This window comes from Lichenostomus cassidix, chromosome 11 (assembly GCF_008360975.1).
Source record: "Lichenostomus cassidix isolate B80296 chromosome 11, HeHo_3.0, whole genome shotgun sequence".
In the NCBI taxonomy this organism is placed as follows: Eukaryota; Metazoa; Chordata; class Aves; order Passeriformes; family Meliphagidae; genus Lichenostomus; species Lichenostomus cassidix.
Window position 1 is genome coordinate 7,164,696 of NC_139492.1, and position 15,111 is coordinate 7,179,806.

The following is a 15,111-nucleotide window of genomic DNA, read 5'->3' on the forward strand; positions in this document are numbered from 1 at the left end:
CAGTCCCATCTGTACACCGAGGGGAGCTCCATGACCAGACTGCTTGAACAGATCTATTTAACTCCCATGACTAAAGGGAATTCCAGTCTCCAGGAGAATCCAAGCATCCAGATGGATGCCAGCACACAAACATTCAGAAAATCTGTCACCCTGTGCAGCTTCTATCCCAAGATCAGAGGGGAAAAAAAGCACCCACACCCAACACTGCACACATGCACAAGGCTGGAGTCAGGTGAAGGGAGATCTCTACTGGCAGCAAATCTTACACCTCAAGCACAACACATTTGCCTTGCACCTCAGCTGCAATGTGAGCTGGGAAAACCCTAAACCTGCTGGGAGGAAATGCTGTTTCCCTGCCATGACTGATTGGCTCCTAGTGCCGTGATCCTGCAAGGTGATTTGAACCCACCTGATGAGGCCTCAAGTCTTTCAGACAACTGTCAATTTATGCTCATGGGAGACAAGGACACCAAGGAATTTTTACACAGAGGTGCTCTGGCAATCAAGGTTGAAGGCAGCTTCAGCATGTCAAGCATTGTCCCCTGCAATACATCCAGTGACAGAACACGCTGGCACTCCTTTGATCAGGGAAGGCACATGAGGGGCAAATACCCTACATCCCAACAGATGCTACACACTGGCTGGCTCACTCAGCCTCTTCTTCCTGCTGGGTCCTCCACCAAAGGGGAGAATTTGGTCAGCACAGTAGGAGGGAGAGGAACCCCAGACAGATCAAGGCCTTGCCCCACTGCACATGTCACAAACACATCACAGACCTCATACTGCACTAAAGCAGTGCCTGAGGTGCTGGGACAGGTGTTCAAAAGCAACTTAATCCAAGAACCTCTCACTCTCAACTACAAATTGTGCTTGGATTTAGCACATGATAAAAACCTAATTAATTCACTGCTGCTACCCTGTAACACTAAGGGACAAACGAGTCTCACACCTATGTTGTGCAACCAGAAAAGAGCACTGAGTGCTGGTGCTAACTACTATTTAGCTTTTACCTTCTGCCACAGAGCTTGCCAGGGCTACAGGCACTGCTGTGCTGCCCATTTGACAATACTGTTATTGGTGAAACATAGGAGAAAATAACCCAGGCATCAGTAGAGCTAGCAGTGATTTACTGGAGAATTCATAAGAGAGAACAGTTTCCAAATCACTAATTTTCCAAGACAGAAAAATCTGATCTGCTGCAGATCAGATTTAAGTGTTCAGGACCTCTTGTTTGTGCAAGAGGGCTATCTCCAAGGCAAAGCAGAAACATTCTCATGCATAAATACTCTTTGATAGGAAAGTAAACACTAGATACTTTTTAACCTTGCAAGAAGATTTCTCCAGCAAAAACCTGGCAGGAAGAAGAAGGGAGAGATTTCACGCATTAACCTTGCATGAACTCTGCCAGAGGATCGATTTTCCAACCTCGAGGCTCATTCCCCCAACTGCTTCAGGCTCTGCATGAAAAAGGACACCCCCGAAATAGGAGAACAAATCAGACTAGATGTCTGTCTAGGGGCACGACTTTACAGGCATAACTGAGAAAGGAGAGAGAGAGAGAGATGAGACAGCTGCTGTCAGACAATGCTGAAGCCAGACAACAGTGGCTTCCTCTAAAACAGCACAGTAAATATTCCTCTCCTGTGCCTCTTGGATCTTTCATCATCCTGAGAACTTGCACCAGTAACCAGACGAAAACTGTTATTTGGGAATGTTGTGCAGGCCATCCCCAGAAAAGCAAAGGCAATCTCTGCACAGAGGTAGAGAGAGAATAGTGCATGTTAAGTTCCAGGGACTTTATTACAAACTGCAGTAAAATCTCATTTGCTCCAAGGTGCGGGGGAGCAAAACCATGTTTTGTCCTGCACAGAACTGCTGGCAGCATCATGGCACAGCGACCTATGTCTCTGTTTTTAGTAAATACACTACAGTAAGGATGCATCAAATGCCTCTTTTTCCACTTTCATGCTAAGTTCTCTCTAACTCTCTGCTCTAACTGCTCTCTCTAGCTCTAAATGTGCTCTGCACTTCTCCAAGCACATTCCCAAAGCAGGGAATCATAGCATCCTTTCAGTAAAATTACTTCTCAAAATGTGCCAAACAGCCTGCTACAGCAAAATCACTTTTAGGTTGCAGCCACCAGGATCCTTTCCAGCTTCCCACAGATAAGCATTCACAAACCTCCATTTCTTATCAAAAGCTTAGTAAAAAGAAACTTCAACAATTTATCACCTGGAACAGACTTTCTTTCCCTCAAAACTATCATATGCGAAATAATATCTGGTACATAATCAGAAACAAAACACAGTAGAAAACAAGGTATCAGCAAGTCTCTGTTCTGAACCTTTGGGTAGAAGTCAGAGATAACAACATTAGTAGAAGGCAACTTATTTATCATATTCTGGATTTCAGCTGTAAAATCTAAGATCAGATCCATCTCTGGAAGCTGGGAGCACTGCGCCAACAAGTCTCAGTCACCCGGGGAGCAGGAACCCAGCAAACCTTGGAGCAGTCCAGGAGAGCAGACCCCTCCTGTGCTGCCCACAATATTTGACAGAAGTCCTGGAGGCTGAGAGGTACCACCTGCCCTGCACATACATCCAGTCAGTGTGCAGCACGCAGCCCCCACAGCAACTTCTAGCTGGAGGTAAATTACGTCCATTGAAATGATCATGCAATAACTTCTAATAAAGAGAGAGAGGGACAGGCACTGCTCTGCTACAGAGAGCGCAACCCCGGGATTCAGAGGGACCACGCAAAGATGCCCACAGCCCACAGGGCTCTGTCTGAGCGCACAAAAGCTGCACACAAAGCACTCTGATTCATGCTGGATGCACACAGACACGCACAAGCAATTGAATGAAAAGCCTTCTCTACATTGTTTCCAAACAATATCAATACAGCTCACACGTCAGCTGGGGTGCTACATACTTGGTACTTACAAGAAGAGGGCTTGCTGTGTCAGTCTGCTGCCGGAGCCGGGATGGGGCGAATGCAACTCGGAGTGAAAGGTGCATGGAGATGTGCAGAGAGGCAAGAGCGATGGGAAGAAGGGCCCCAGCCCCTCTTTGGGCCCCAGAGCAGCAACACTTGCTCACGGGATGGAGCGCAAAAAGGCTGGCATTCCTACAGCAGCAAGGACAATGGGGAGGGATGAGGAGGCACTGCCATAATCAAATGCAGGCCAGCTGGCCCTCCCCCAGGAAGGGCAGGCACCTCCTTCACTTGCCAAAGGCTTTGTTTTCTAAGCCACAAAGAACAAAGTGGCTGAGGAGGAGAGCAGAGGAGAACCCGCTGTGGGGGCAGATCCACCCATGAGCACAGGTAACCCATTCCTGGAGATGAAAACACAGATGGAGAGGGATTGGGCAATATTCTGCCCACTTCAAGCACAGTACAAAAGGAGAAGCTCCTTGTATGCAGCAGAGAAAAGGCAGACGACTGAGGAACAAGAATCAGCAGAGGCTGATGGTTAGGGGTCCTCTGAGGGAAAAGATCCAGAGGCAACAGAGAACACCACTGAAGCAATGGCTTGTGGAACACAGTCTCAAGAAATCCCACTATGGGATACCCATAGATTTCTCAACTCACCTTGCTCCACCAATCCTGAGCAGTGGGAACTGAATCTGAACAGCTTCCCTCAGAAAGCAAACATAAGGCAAGGGCTCAAGCTGCAAGGGACTCAGCAAGCTATGGCAGGGCAATGACCATACTTTCCCTGAGCACCAACAAGGCAACACCTTGCACAACATCCTGACAAGCAGGAAAAAGCCCCTTGAGCTGCCTCAGGCCCTCCTGTAATGACACATGTAGTTCAGCTCTGGGCACCACATCACCGCACAGCCACAGGGTATGCAGATGCTGAGCTGGTGCAATGGGCTGCAGCCTGTTCTGGCTAGGTCAGTGCTTTCTTCCAGAGTGACTTTTGCCAGCAAGGATCAGGCACCTTCGCTGCTGACCCTCATCAGCAGGACTGGCTGTCATCCCAGGCCTGGTAGAGACCGTATTGTGTGCTCTGGCTCACTGGACATGCTACTGCAAGTAAGGTGCCCATTCCTGACAAGGTACATGGCTCTTACATGGGCCATTTCAAACCTGTGGTCCAGTAACCTGCACTTCACTTATGGTAAAGTCAAGAGCATGGGATGTAAGAGTGTTCTGGCAAAGAATTCACTCAGAAAAAGCTTGAGGAAGGAACAAATACTAAGACTTATGAGATACGCAAGGAGAGGAAGACTTGCTGTGGCTGCTCCTGGTCTTGGTGCTGTAACTATGGCAGTGTTATTGTGAAGCTAGGATAGAGAACAGGAATAAAGGATATTGGTGACTGTCCTTGGAGGCACCCCAGAACAAAACAGCCATCAATGCTTTAGGTACATTATACACACCCTTTCTTGTTTTGTTCAGCTTCTCAGTTTTTCCCCAAAGCACTGTGTGGGTGCCAGATCCCAGCGCAGTCTTGGAACTGAGTAAACAAGGGACAGTGGCCAGACCAGGCTTGAAGCCACAGGGAGATGGCAGGTCCCCGAATAAGCCCACACTGAGTCTGTGGTACTGACAATCCTCCAGCCCACAGTCAGAGGTGGAGAAGGCAGCTTCCTTCACTGCTCCTCCTGCATCAGCCCAGCCATCATCCACCCCCTGTCAGGCACCAAGGGCTCCTGCCACAAAGGAAGCAGGGACAAATGGAAACATCCAGCTTGGCACCAGTCATGGCTTTGGGGAGGGAACCCTGCCAGCCCATGTGAACACTCCATGTGGTCTGGCCCAGCTCAGCCTGCCTCACTGCAGGGAGCTCTGGCAGGCCTGCAAGATCTGCCAAGCAATGAAAAAGCACAGTACAGCATCTTGATGGGCCATATGGGGTTATGCTGTCCTGTCCCACAGCCTGTCCAGCAGCCACAGGCAGCACCCTACAAAACACTTGCCCACCACATGCAGAAGGGCCAGCACAGCAGAGCCTCCTGTTCCTAGTAAGGCAGAGAGGTATGTGAGGGATGAACACCACGATCCCCATGGTGGGTGCTCCATTCCATTGGTGCATGCTGAGATGTTTGGAGATCTGAGCTTGCCAGCTCATTACCATAGTGTACATTGCTTACGCATCCTTGGGCTTCTTCCCCAAATCCTGGGGTTTGGCACACTGCAGGCTCTTTATGAGAAAGAAAACCAAGGACATTGCTTATTGTAGACTCCTGCTGTTGATACCCCCTCAGATATTAGGGAAGAGAGAACGGAGTTAGGCAGGCACCGACAAGATCACTGCAAGAAGGTCAAAAGCAGCTCAGTATCAGAAGAGAGTGCCATCAGTTTAGATAAAATCTTCTGCTTACCCCCCATCTCCCAGACCATGCCACTGACTTTGCTTCGGGAAGGCACAAAGAATTCTGGAGATTAAGGCCAAACTCACAGGCACTCAAAGAACTTTCACGCTGTGCAGCAATTTCTGCACTGGTCCTACAGCTGCAGGATGTATCCCCCTACACTCCTGGTTTCGGTTGGCCACTGGTTCACAATACACACATGGTATATTTACACCACCAGCATTGTTTACAGTTCCACTGAAACCAGTGAGATCGAAATCTTCCTCTTTCCCTGAGCCAGCTGCCTCTCCTCCACACCAAAGCAGGGTGCCATGCCACTATAATTTTGTTTTCACTGCTGTGCAGTGCAGCATGAAAGACACAACCAAGACAGCTGCTGCTGCTGCTGCCAAGGAGTACATTCTGGAGTTTTCCTCACCAAAAAGAAGCTGCCATGCTCTCAGAAAATAAATTGGCCCCTGTTGGGGTCTTTGTAGCATTTTTTGTCCCTAGAATGATCCATGTTCTGAAAAGACTTTGAAGCTGTGGAGGAACACACTGCTGTGGAGTCATGTCCAACTATCCTGGCAGCCCAAGAGCTACCACCATGATGTAGCTTCCATGCCTGAACAGAGCATGGAGCAGCTTGGAGAAGAGAAGGCTTTGGGGAGATCTTAGACCACCTTGCAGAAGCTGAAGGGACTCTAAGAGAGCTGGAGAGGAACTTTGGACAAGGGCACGGAGTGACAGGACTAGGGGGAATGGCTTCAAACTGACAGAGGGCAGGATTACATTGGATATTAGGAAGAAATTCTTCCCTGTGAGGGTGGTGAGGCCCTGGCACAGGTTGTCCAGAGAAGCTGTGGCTGTCCCATCGCTGGAAGTGCTCAAGACCAGGCTGGACAGGGCTTGTAGCAACCTGGTCTAGTGGGTGGCATCCCTGCCTGTGGCAGGGAAGTTGGAACCAGATGATTCCTTTAAGATCCCCTCAAGCTCAAACCATTGTATAGTTCTATGAACATGTGCTACGGTCCACATTTGTGCTCCAGAGACTTCCAGCTCTGGCTGGAAGGGTTCACATAGGACCAATGTTTAGCTTGGCTGCAGAACTGGCCATATGCCAAGCAAAGCTTGGTGCTTTTGTGTGCCTGAATTTATCAGAAGAAACATGAGAAGACCCTTCCCAGGATCCCCCATGATGGCAAGGGGTGTTCAGGAACAGAGCAGACCGTGAACATCTCTGTTCAGTGTGGAAGCAGAGCACAGGTTCTTGCCATTCTCCTATGTCATGGGAGGCACTTCTCTCTCTCCATTGTGGTGAAAAGAACTTACTTATTTCCACAGGGGATTCCTCTACCTGCACAGCAAACTGTAGAGATGAGCCAGAGCAGATCTGCAGAGCATCACGAAACAAACTCAATCCTCATTGCCCTGACAGCAGTGTTCTGGGCTGCCTTCTCCACTTTGCTGCCTTGCACAGGATGCTTTTCCATGTTTTCATGTTTAGCTGAGTTTCCTCCCTCCTCCCCTGAGCACTTCTGGCTGCCAAGGCAGCTCAAAGACAGCAAGTAAGTGGCACCTACATCTGGTACAGCTTAACTTTTAGTGTCTATTCTTTCTGGAATTTGAGAACTTCAATACCCAATGTTTGTACAAGTGTGGAATAAATGGAGCACAGACTCCCTGGCCTTCTGTGCTTGCCAAAGCTGTATTTTAAAATGCACTTAGAAAATCCTACTGCTTATTCATCTGCAACTTTAGAAATTAAAAAACACCAAATCCAACTGCAGATCTGCTATATGAGTGCATTTGCACCAAACCAAACAGGTGAGAAGGTCAGGCACTCAGCATATACATCCTCTCCTTCTGCTTCCCAGATCCCTGTGATGATCCAGGGATCCCTTGTTCCCTCAGACACACCTCCCAACACTCTGGTGCTCCCTTTCCTCACGCAGGCCTCCACAAGGGAGGAGTTGGGCTGTATTCAGGACTGAAGAGCAGGGTGCTACTCCTGATGTGTCAACAGGCTGAATTTACCAGTATGTAGGGATACAGCAGGAAAATGCAGGCAGCCTAACCTGGCATGGTGGCCAAGACTGGACGCAGGCAGACAATCTCTTGGCCCTTGTCAGCAGAGCCAGCACTGCCATAATCCTTCTGTCCACTGCAGCCATGAAAGGGGTTAAAAAGCTCAATCTCAGACAGCAGAAAACCTCTATGCTTAACAGATGTGGACATTTTTTTTCTGGAACACACACCCATTCTTTCCCCCACATACTGACTTGAAAAAAAAATCACTGCAGATACATTAGCATGAGAGGACTGCAGCAGGTCATAGATCCAGCTCCCTGATGGAGTAAACACTACATTTCACACCCTTCACAAACAATCCAGCACTGGACTGAGTTCAAGCAGACTTTTTACACCCTCCTCTCTGCAGCAGATGCCTTGTCTTACCTTGTCAAAGAATTCATACAGCCTGACTGTTTCACCAACTCGGTGCCTGGATTCATCCAGTTGGGTGCAGAACTCCTCCAGCTGATCTCTGTAGGCCTGCAGCTTTACCGTGTAAGAATGCACATCCACAGAGGAAGAGTCTTCCCATCGATTCATCTTCTTTAACGCTTCCTGTCCCCTTCTGCAATAGTCCTGAAAACACAAAGGAATTGCTTATGAGGATAGAGATGTGGTGTGGCTAGCACAGGTTTTTCCCATGAGAAATTTTCTTGTGTTTTATAAATAAAGATGAAGTTTGGATGTTGTTGGAACAGTGTCCCAGAACTTGGGCAGTGCAGGCCTGGCCAATCAGGCCTGGGGGAAGGCTTCTGACTGACCAATCTGGGTGACTTTTGAGAACTCTATATATGTGATGAAATCAAAACAATAAAGGTCATTCCTTCTTGCCACTGAGAACTGATGCATTCATTACTCTGCTAGCTGCTCAACAGCGACAATGTGGAATCAACAATAAGAAGTCTTCAAGGCCATTAACAGTGAGGGCTAATTAGCCCAGTTTTTAAGGTTCAAATCACATGAGCAGGGGTGTCTTTGTTTACAATAGAATTCTGGACCCTGATCTCTTACAATTTACGCTCGTCACAGAGCAGCATGCAGAGGCCTACACAGCAAGACCATGGCTCAATTAGGATCAAAAAAAGGCAGTGTTACAAGCACATCAAAGGAGTAACGTAAAAATCCATCTTGCATCCCAGCAGTTATTTTCCCCAAGACTGGGAAATGCCATCTACTAAGTGTTGAGCTGGTGGCGTAGTCTGCAAAAGGAGAGCAGGGATGCTATATAGTGAGAAGGAATGACACACACTTTGGTGATGAACCCACTTAGCATCATGGATTTGGCTAAGCGCATACAAGATGCACATGCTACCAACTCAGATGCTGGAGAATATATTTTTCTAATCCAACAACACTTACACTGGCAACAAGATCAAACTCCTTGAACTGCTTTTGTGCTTGAAGCAGCATCTCCAAAGAATCATCCAGGTTGATAGTTTCCTTTAGCCGTTTTCTGCCAACATTCTCAATCCAATTGCTGACCTACAAGAAAAGGGATAAGCCCCACTTATTAGTCACCCTGTGCTACTCACCAACATAGGCCTTTACGTGGAAAGAGCAAGGAACTGCTCTCCTAATGCTGGTCATCCTATTACTGGAAAGAATGTAAGTAGACTTCTCCCCCCCCATCCTTGCAATTCAGTCTCAGCCTCCTGCTAAGAGTTTTTCCACTTCAGGTTACAGAGTAATTGCAAAGCTCTGCTATTGCTCACTAGCCTTAGGCATAAACAGGGCAAGCAGCTGCCTGGGCTCTGTTTTGGGTGAGCCATGGTCTAAAGCAAGCTCTGCAACCTGCAGACTGGCCTGATATTCCTATTATTGTTACCCCCAACTGGGATTAAATCTCCTTGCTGCCAGTTTCCTACATCACTTCCCTTTTTTAAATGGCAGAACATGAACTACATCAGTGTGAATGTACTGATGGATTCTCCCCATCTGCAATGTTTCACAGCTCTCTAGGACTCCCAGGTATTGGTTTTCTGAAGGCAGCTCTCCACAAAGATGAGCAGCAACTGCAGGTTTCTCAGTGGAGCTCAGCCACTGCTGCAGCTATCAGCTCATTCTCAGAGAAGGGTAGAGGACTGACTAACAAGAGCATCCTAAAAGCAAAGCAGTCATAGAAGGCCAGGCAGGATAACACAGCATCTCCTTCATGAGTAGGTTTTAAATACAGGCTGGTAAACTTGTCTGCAATGCTCCAGGCATAGGTGCACCTGGGGGAAGGGACAGACTAAGTGCTTCCTAACGCCTACACATCCTGTTTTCCTGTATCATCTGAACCCATATTCCAACTCAACCCCACAGTCAAGGACAAACTCTTAGTTTTGTGGACTGTGAGGTCACAAGGAAAAGCTCACTGGCAAGAGGAAGAGATGGGGGTGGGCTCTCACTACTACAGACAGACACACTGCCGCTGCCTAGAGGTCCCAGGCAGGCTTAACAGCAGGAGCAGCTGCTGCCATCATTGGTGATCTACAAACAAAGTAAGCTGGGAGCAGCCACTGTTACTCAATTCAACAAAAAATGAAGTTCAGCTTAAAGCTGTGAGAGGTTGCAGTGCTTGCTTTTGTGCCTTTTTTCATTTCTATTTGGTATTAGGAACCTGTGTGTTTAAGACAGTCTCTCCCAGGTTCTTGCAACACACTTCTTGTCCTGAGCACATCCTGCATGGCGCCCAAATGTCTACCTCCAAATGGGAAGTCATTAAAACTCCTGGATCCACCTTGGCCTGTGAAAACAACAGGTAGGCTACAGTCTCCTTTGCAAATCAAATTCCCACCAGAGGATAGGAGCCCAGAATCCCAGAAGAGCAATGGTGAAATTGGTCCTAACTTTTATGGATGCAGAAAACTCATCCATAACTGTAACTCACTGTTGATGAGTTATAGTACAGGCCACCATGAGACTCCATAATCTCAAAGTTGAGCTCAGGCTTAGGGATCTGCAACATGCAACATCTGGGATGTGCAACACTGAAAGGACTGATCAGCTCTTGTAGAATGCTCAGACCCGAGCTGCTTTATGACTTTTTGAGGTTCTCTGTCATTATGGCTACAGGTTTCAAAAGCCAACTTTCTGAAAGCCAGTGCCTGTTTGCTTCAGTTCTCCCATGGCTGTCAAGAGTTTTAACAAGCATCAAATGAAGGGAAGTTGAAGGTCCCACAGAAGTGCAGGAGGTAGGAGACTGTGCATGGCTCTTGGGCTAAAGACAAGAGGCCATTGCCTGACTGGAGACTGTATAGAGGGCTGCACCCAATGGCGAATTGAGTGTTCATGGTGCTGCACCCAGAGGGGAAGGAGTGTGCCTGGGCTCATCAGGTATCAGGGACCTGGGAACAGCACAGGAATCTAAACAACAGAGTGCAGGACAGCGACGGGCTGCCAGTGTGGGGCAGGGATATTCACCAGCAGGATGTCAGCAAACCCTGCAGGAGCCACAGCCCAGAGAGGACATGCAGACTTATCATCAGGTTGCTGTCATCACCCTGCTGCTTCTCAAGGTGAAGTATGAAGAATGCCTCATCAACAGTCTTGCTGGGAGGGTCAAAAAAGACACCCAACCTCCAAGTGTATTGCCTACCTATGAGCCACTTCAAAGATATTAATGGGATTTGATTGATCCACACCTAGAGAGAAGCCAGATGACTTTCACCTGGCATCAGGAGATACCAGGGAATTAAGTGGCTTGGTTCTCAGCACTTCTGAACCTCTGTCTCAAATTCTTAGGTTCAGTTGCTCTTTCTAAGGATCAAACATCACTGTACCACTTCACACAATGGATCAGCAAGTCCAGTACCTGCTGTGGGACACAGTCAGAGGGCAGCAGTCAATGGAACTGACAGGCAGGACTTACCTCCTTAAAACACTCTTCCACTTTCTCAAACTCCATTACCAGCTCCAGTTCCTGGATGCGCTTGTTTAACAGCATCACCAGCCGGTGAACACCCTCATCAACTTGACTATAAAGCACGTTGGCAGCATCGAGTGCATCTCTGCAAGGGGACACAGATTTGGTCAAGGATTTTGCATTAGGTCCTTCCCCCAGCACATCATGCAAACATGACCTGGCCAACAACAGCGCTCCCGTCATCTTCCCCATGGGACCTACACTGGCCATCTCCATATGGAGAACAGAAGAGAATGTAATGTGCTCCCTGCACATTACTATGATTCACCACTCTGATCCCAATGCAGACAACCTGGCAGGAAGGACAAGAGCATCTCTCAGCCAGGCTCCTTGCAAAATTTACCACATTTCCCACACTTTCAGCTTTTCATAAACAGATTGTTGCATCAATGGACTTTCACAAAACACAGGGTCAAGCAGTTTCAGCATCCAAAATCACTATTTGAATTTAATTAAGTAAATAAGCCATCACTAGTAAGCAAATCTCTCCTGAGTGACAACAACAACATTAAGTGTCTGATGCCTCACTCATTCTCTGCATTTCCATCAGCCAAACAAAAATGCAAAGTATACAGCAGCCCAATGCCAGGAAAAATCAGATTTTACAGTGTTGTGCTGAAGAGATTCATAGACTGAGCTCCCTGTCTTCCACAAACAGCTGTGCTGACCAAAGCCCAGCAGGAAGCACTAGGAGGCACTCTCCCTGCCAGCCTGCCCCCACACAGGGAATGATGGAGGGGGTCAGGATGGAGCCCAGTGCCCTCAGAAGCTGCAGCCAGAGTCTTGGTAAGATGATGAATGTTAGCAAGCTCCTTTTAGATGGGTGTAACAGCTCTCCAGCACAGGCTTGGGTGAATTACAAATGGGATCCAGGAGACAGAAGAGCATTCAAGCTTATTCTTCTCATATTTCTTTTGCTTCTAGATTTCTCCTCCTTGTACAATTACGGGCTCAAGAGACAGCTACAAGAAAACACTACAGCCTCCTTCAGCTGTGCTCTTCACTGGCATGGTCAGCTGTCTGGTCATCTCCTGTACTCACCCTAAACCAGCTTTCATTTCGCAATTGTCTTACAACCTTCTGACTTACTAGAGCGTGGCTTTTTTATCATACTATTAAAATTATCTAAAGCACTTGCAAAATAGGTAGCTAATATTGCTAATGGAAATTAATTCAAAGCAATGCAGCATATATGTTTATTTCTGTCTGGGGTTACAGGCAGTCTTTAACCTATGAAATGCAACTGAATGTGAACATTTAGTAGCAGCTATCCTGTAGTTTTTATACAGCATTTAACTGACACGAGGTAGCGCCATAGGTCTGGACACCTCACTCTGCATAGCAGAAATCCACACCATTTTTCCATTCAGAATTCCACCCAGTGTACAACAGCCAACTTCTCAAACCTCAGACTTGTAGATACTTTTGTTTTTCCTCTTTGAAACGCCATTAGACTGAATGAATTTCTCCAAAGTGCAGCCAAAAATACCCAAATAGTTTCTGGACTAAGATCAGTGCTACTGCAGTGCAGAGCAGACAGGTTCTCTGCAGAGAATCTGCAGGCTTCAATGGAAAGATCCGAGCTGTACTGCCGCTCCAGCATTTCCCAAAACCGCCATAAACAAACTGTGATGATATGAGCCTTCAGTTTTGTAATCCTTTCCTACGGACAGACCCAGATCCAACCCAGGCGACGCACAGCAGCAGAGTCATAACCATTGTCCAAGCTGAGCTCTGGAAAATGTTCACAGAGCAGGTTGTGGAGGCCAGTTCCCGTCAGCAGCAGTGACACAGTTGGGACAGCTAATGAGAAACAGCTTGGACTATGGCTGCAAGTTAAATTTGGCAACACCATTAATGCTGCTCGGTTTTGTGCAGCAGAGCTTATCTGTCAGGTCCCATTTTCTGAGTAAGTCTCCAGCATACTGATGGCCAGACAGGCAGACACCCTTCAGCCTTACTCCCATGGGGCTGAATTCCCTGCTGGCATTTCCATTCAGAAAAACACATGGATACAGCAAACACTCTTCCTCCCGCTGGCACAGACAATCAAGCACCTATAACTTTAGGCATACCATGCTGCTATATGCAAACATTTGCAATTATCCCCTCATGAGGCAAAATATTTTTCCAGCCTTTCCCTGAGCTCCCATGGAAATCACTTTGGTGTTGATGCTACTTCTTTGATGGCACTCATCAGCAAGCCAGATTGACCTGCTAGACCTTTCTTTAATGGGAGTCCTTATGTCCACCCAAGCCTGTGACAAAGCAAGCATACATGGCTTCAGCACTTAACATGGTATTGCCAGATGGCACAGGGACCTGAGACAAGGGTTCCAGCTCTAGCATTGTCTGACCTCACACAGAGTGTGATCAGATTAGGGAATGGGAGCCAGGGAGTCCCACCCTGCCCCCTTTCATACCTGATGGAGGAAACAACCCTCCAGTTGTCACATATTTGAGTAGTTTTCCTTAACAGGAGTCAGTAGCAACCTGTGCTGCAAGGCTTCAACAAATACTACAGATTCTCACATAGCAGAGAGCACATTTCCCAAAGTCACAAAACACAGGCTTTCCTTAAGACAAAACTGCAACTTTGGGGGAAAAAAAAAAAAAAAAATCACTCTCAAGGTAGAAGGATAGGAAGTGATTATAAAAAAGCCAACAAAACCCACATTTCAATTTTTTTTTATAATCAAAAATAAGTCTACCACAAGGTCTGTGTAAAGAGGCTAATTCACAGTGCATTTGTGGAGAAGACCAGTCTCTTGGAGCCCACTTGAGACCAGTGTTGGCTCTATAACCAGCAAACTCATCCAGGGAAAGTCAGGTTCAAAACTGCAGCAATAAAATACTCCTGCTGGCCCACCCACCAAGCCCTCCTTCATTTCAGGAGACGGGGCTTGAGTGAACTTCTTGGTGCTGAACTAAAGGACTGAGAAAAATCCACCCCAAACAGTACTACTGGCCCCATACATTCCTCCCCCAGAAGGCGTTATCCAGCCTCTGAAGATCCCAATCCAACCAAGTCTTTATGTGCATTTGCCCGAAGGTGGAAGGGAACTCCAGCAGTTTAGAAGTGAGCACTCAGCCCTTTGGCCCATTGGATGTAATCATAAAATACATATTTTAAAAAATAATGTGGCAGCCACAGATGTACAAAATCCATACATCTGTGCACACTCATCATCTTCTATCTCAGCAGATTCAATGGTACTAAAGTGACATCCTATTACTGAACACACACAGAGAAAACCTTTGCTTTACTGATCCACAGCCATCTCAAACTTACCTGAAGTCAGTCTATGATGCATTTGGGAGGTTATGTTATAAGCAAGGACTAGACCGAGAATTCATTTCAGAAGAAGGCTGGAAATTAACTCTTGCTTTTATCAGTAAGTTGCGCTGTTTGGGTTTGTATAAGCCAAAATCCTTTACTCTTGTCATTTAAGTAATTTTATTCTCTGTGAATGCTTGCAGCAGGCTATTGATACCCTTATCAGCCACTGTTCAACACTCTAAGGCTGCCCCTTCTCATGGTCCTGCCAATGGTCTCCTGAGTGACTGCAAACAACACACAGAGAAAAAATGTTTCCAAACAGCTCCTCTGGGCTCAGAGTCCCCAAACAACTTCAGGTGTGGCCTTAACACCATTCCTCCTCCTCTGTGAATTCCTCCAGCACCCCAGCACCTCAGCCCTTTGTTTCAAGGACCAGCCTCGTTGTTTTCACACATTCTGCCTCGCTTGGCAGGCATTCATTAAAACCTCAACATCTTGTTGTTGGTCTTCTGTTGCATCTCCAAGGTAACTCCATTCAAATGTTGTCA

At 47.2% G+C, this 15,111-nt stretch overlaps 1 protein-coding gene across 5 annotated transcripts in view; it reads right to left on the minus strand.

The window, feature by feature from the left end:
• The window catches only part of PLEKHG4 (pleckstrin homology and RhoGEF domain containing G4), a 91,276-nt gene that overhangs the window by 18,614 nt on the left and 57,551 nt on the right, over positions 1 to 15,111 (minus strand). For all 5 annotated transcript variants that reach the window (XM_085071651.1, XM_085071650.1, XM_085071647.1 and 2 more), the window contains 3 exons: positions 11,230 to 11,368; positions 8,736 to 8,858; positions 7,761 to 7,952 (listed from right to left, as the gene is read on the minus strand). In XM_085071651.1, the coding sequence (XP_084927777.1) occupies positions 7,761 to 7,952; positions 8,736 to 8,858; positions 11,230 to 11,368 (454 nt within the window). The remainder of the gene's footprint in view (positions 1 to 7,760; positions 7,953 to 8,735; positions 8,859 to 11,229; positions 11,369 to 15,111) is intronic.